Source organism: Pyrus communis, chromosome 17 (genome assembly GCF_963583255.1).
Source record: "Pyrus communis chromosome 17, drPyrComm1.1, whole genome shotgun sequence".
Taxonomy (NCBI): domain Eukaryota; kingdom Viridiplantae; phylum Streptophyta; class Magnoliopsida; order Rosales; family Rosaceae; genus Pyrus; species Pyrus communis.
The window spans coordinates 8,625,401-8,629,531 of NC_084819.1; the positions used below are offsets into that span (position 1 = coordinate 8,625,401).

General features: G+C 45.1%; 1 protein-coding gene across 1 annotated transcript; it reads right to left on the minus strand.

Annotated features, from left to right (window-relative positions):
* Positions 1-398: 398 nt before the first annotated feature.
* Positions 399-3,621, minus strand: LOC137722689 (scarecrow-like protein 22). Its single transcript, XM_068461750.1, has one exon. It carries the CDS (start codon positions 3,167-3,169, stop codon positions 785-787), a length of 2,385 nt encoding a protein of 794 aa, XP_068317851.1. The 5' UTR covers positions 3,170-3,621; the 3' UTR covers positions 399-784.
* Between the last annotated feature and the right edge of the window lie 510 nt (positions 3,622-4,131).

Sequence of the window (4,131 nt, forward strand, 5' to 3'; positions counted from 1 at the left end):
TACTGCTATAAGTAGTATTGCATCTTTCGGCTGTCCTAGTTACAATGAGAGATGCAAGAAATACTTCATGCAAGTGTTACTAACTACTAAGTGGAATAACAGAAAACTATTTGCAACATACTGTAGGAGCGAAAGAGTGCAAGAAACCCTACGTTAAAAGAAAGATAACAAGGTGTTATACATGAGAGAGATATTCTCAACAGCGCTCACAAATAAGAAATCATAAATCGAACTGGCAAGCATCTTCTATCTAAAAAACCCAGTAGAGATTGATATTTTAGCAATCAATCTCTATGCAAGTGAACTTAATATCGCAAATAAATGAACTATCTCTATAAAACCCATAGAATTGACAAAGTTGTATTAAGTTATCTAGAAAACCCAGGAGATGGCTTAAATCCGGTAAGTTCTTTTCCATTTCTAGTTCATTCGTTGTCAAGTATACAACATTTCATCACCGCCTTAAACAGACAAAAATGCAGCTTCCCTACTATAACATTGGAGTACCATAGCAGCAATATTCATGTCCAAAATAAATAAAACTCTAGTAGGCTTGTCTGTTAGATGATTTGTTCTACCGAGAGTACTAGCCCATCTAGACTAGATATACAATAAGCAAAGGGGACTCACAAACATGACAATTCACAAGGATCAGGTCATAACAGAGGTGCCAATAACATAGTTCAATATTTATTGACATATTATCAGAGCAGAGTAAGCTGGAACCTCTGCGGTTAATTGTGTCAAAAAAACCAACCTCCCTCGCTTGTCAAAATGCTGCTCCTCAGCACCTCCAAGCTGAAGCTGAGATGAGCTCTCGATGCTGCCAGCATAGAATAAGTGACTCTTGACGCTTCTCAACATGGAATCCCCTTGCTGGATTCCTCTTCACCACACATTCCGCCTGAGTTTCAGTGAAGTTACTGAAGGGTACAGGAGTGAAACCGGCAGAGGCAAAGAGTGTTTTCCAAATGGGCATCTTGTCCGGGGTTCTGAGACGCCCCAGAACAGTGCTCTCAATCTTGGGCTGAAGGAGGAACCTCTCAATCTTGCTCACAGCATCAGAAGTCACATTAATCGCATCAAGTGACTCCAAAAGGTTTATGTAGGACTGGAGGGCCTGCAGAATGTGCTGCGGGAACGGGAGGTCACTTCGATCGCAACCTCTATCCAAGGACACCACAATTTTGGGAGATAGCTGCTTCAAAAAGCGAAGGACATTTGGTAAAGCAGCCGGTTGATTCGAAGTAGACCAAATGGGGAAATTCACAACAACTGCCTCACCATCGTTGGTTTGAATAATGGGCAGGGAGTAAGAGTTTTGGTCCAGATAATCAAGGTTAACCACGTCGAGCTCAAAACTTATACCAATCTCATTAGCAAATTGTGTCAAATTATCACGCATAAGCCCGAGCTCAACTGGGTGGTGTGTTGAAGGGGAGGCAAAGGCAGTGATTCTGAGTGAAGGGGCAGAAACACCCCTATTCCGGGTAGGAAGCTCCTGAATAAATGATGCCCAATGAGCGCCAAACCCAATATCAAAATCAACAATGTGAATCTGATCAGCGTCTGAGAGGGCCTCAAGGAGAGCCTGGTTGCAGGTGAAATTGACAAACTGAAGGAGCGGAGAAACTTCAGAGAACACTTTGTATGCCCCCATTTTGAAGAAGACATCAAATGGGGTCCGAGTTCTCGGTGGCGGAAAGGTGGCAGGATTGTTCATGAGGAGTTGCAAAGCCTCCTTGAAATAGAAAGCAGCCCTCTGAAGGGGCTTTCCAACAGGGGAAAGCTGGTGATTGAGCCGCGCCAATATCCCTTGCGCGTGTGAAAAGTTCCCAGTCCCTACCAGTTCTGCAGCCTTATAGAGCTGGTCGAGCAAAGTATCCTGGAGCTGTTGTTGCTGCTGCTGGTGGGTCATTTCTTCACCATTTCCCAGCACAACCGTCTGTTTCGGCACCATCAACGGCTTCTGCTGAATGTGATGCTGCTGAGGTAGAAACTGCATCCCTTGAGCAAACCCCAATTGCTGCTGCTGCTGGTGTCTCACAAAAATGTCGTGTCTCGGATCAGAAAACTGACCCTTTTGGATCTGATGAGTACTCAGGTTTACATTCGAGCCGGAGTTGTGGCGTTTGGGCTGGGACTGAAGCAGGTGGTACTGTTCTTGCTGGGCATACGCCAGTGGCATGAAAAAGTTCGGGTTTTGTGGCTGCTGAGTCTGGTTGTTCATGAAAAGCTGCGGGTTCAGAATCTGCGGCTTCTCGTCCGGGCTGCTCTCGAATTGCTGCTGCCCGTAAACCGCAGGCAAAGAGACCGGCAGAGCCACAGTGTTGGACGAATTCGAGAAAATGGGGTTTTGAATGTTGCAATTGACACTGTTGGTGCCGCCATTGTTGTGCATCAACCCAACATTTGAAACCTTGTAATTTAGCAAACCAAAAGACCCAGACCTGGGAGGAACAAAACCCACCTTCCCATTGCTGCCATTGTTAACGCCGTTCGAAAACCCCGAACCGGCGAACCCGAAATTCGGGACCGAAACGCCGCTGCTCCCAATTAGATCAAAATTAGGACCCTGATCGACGATTCCCAACCCGGCATTGCCGTCGAAATCAATGGGGCTGTTGTGGTGGTTGCCGTTCCCCCTCTGCAACAGGTGCTTGAGTCCACACGACATGTCGTCCACATCCCCGGCTATCCACCTCAGCAGAGACTGGTCGTGAGCCGGAGACGCTGCCGTTTCGGAGAGCATAGTCTCCCAATCCTCCAACCCGCCAAGCCCAAGGCCGCATCTCTCGACCCCTCCTCCCGATCCGGTCACGGCCTCCAATCCGCCGCTCCGAATCGACTGGAGCTCGCAGGCCCACTCGTCTTTCGACGACGCTGGACCCACAGCAGGCAGAGTCACCGCAGCCAGCGACGTCGATTTGTCACCGCCACCACCGCCTTTGTTAAAAGACGCAGAGAGAGTGGAAGCCGAAGTGGGTGGGCTCGGGCTTCTTCTCATATGAAGAACAGAGTTGGGCTCGCCGGTCGGAAAGCTGTGATGGTGGTGGTTGAAAAAGCCGCCGTCTTTGTACTTGCTGCAGCTGCTGTCTGTGAAAATTGCCGGTAAACTAGCGGTTGTGATTTCGACAACCGCCTTCCCCTGCTGGAACTGAAAGGGCATCCCTCTGATAAATTTTACAAATTACACACAAAAAAAGCTCTTAGATTTGCAAAAATGGCGTCTTCTTTCAAGATTTGTGCTGAAAAATCTCCTTTCAGCTCAAACAAAACAAAACCCATTTCGTAAATTCAGCTCCTTCTTCTCCATTACCGGGAAAGTCGCCTGTTTTCCTGCTCAGTTCCATCATATCTTGCTTTACTATTTTCCACAGACAGCCACACACAGCTCCATTTCAATACTCTCTCTCTCGCTCTCTAACTTCCTCTCTCTACTTTTCTTATTCTCTCTAGAATTTGCGTTTGTTGATATTGGTGGTGGAGGTGGTGTCGTTTCTTCTAATCTCTTCTTCTACCTTGTGTCGCAGCAGAGAGTACTCTGTACCCTTCGCTGTTCTGCCATGGATGCGTGCATCATAAAAAAGGTAATAAAGTTTGCTCTCCCTCCTCACCATCCTCTCTCTAGTCCCTATCTCTTTCTCTCTCTACAATTTATTTATTTATTTATTTATTTTCATTTTCATTTTTTTTTTTTTTCTGAACCCATCTCTCTCTCTGTTATGTTGCGTGCTGGGTTTCTCTGTCACGTCCGCAATAGTGGTCACGGTGTTGTCTTTACCATATTTTACAAGGGTAAAAATGGGCGCTTGTGTTTTTGGATAGAATGTGCACTCCGTGCTCAGATATAAAAATTACATTATAGTAAGGCCATGTCAGATCCTGTCTTTGCTTTTGCCTTTGTCTTTGCATAGATACAGATACAGTGCAAGTATTCATGTTTCCTTTTTGCCACAACTGTTCATGTTCAAACTTCAATCTATAGCCATCTATTCTTGTTTCTTATGTCCCAAGTTGATTTATAGTTAATTTATATATATTTTTAAAATGATTAAAAACATTTTTAAATAAAATATTTTTAAGTTTTAAAAGCATTTTAAATGTTTTTTAAGGATTTACTAGCATTTT

What these genes read in the sequence shown, in the direction of transcription:
- LOC137722689 (XM_068461750.1), bottom strand. Translation starts at nt 3,169, where the DNA reads ATGCCCTTTCAGTTCCAGCAGGGGAAGGCGGTTGTCGAAATCACAACC.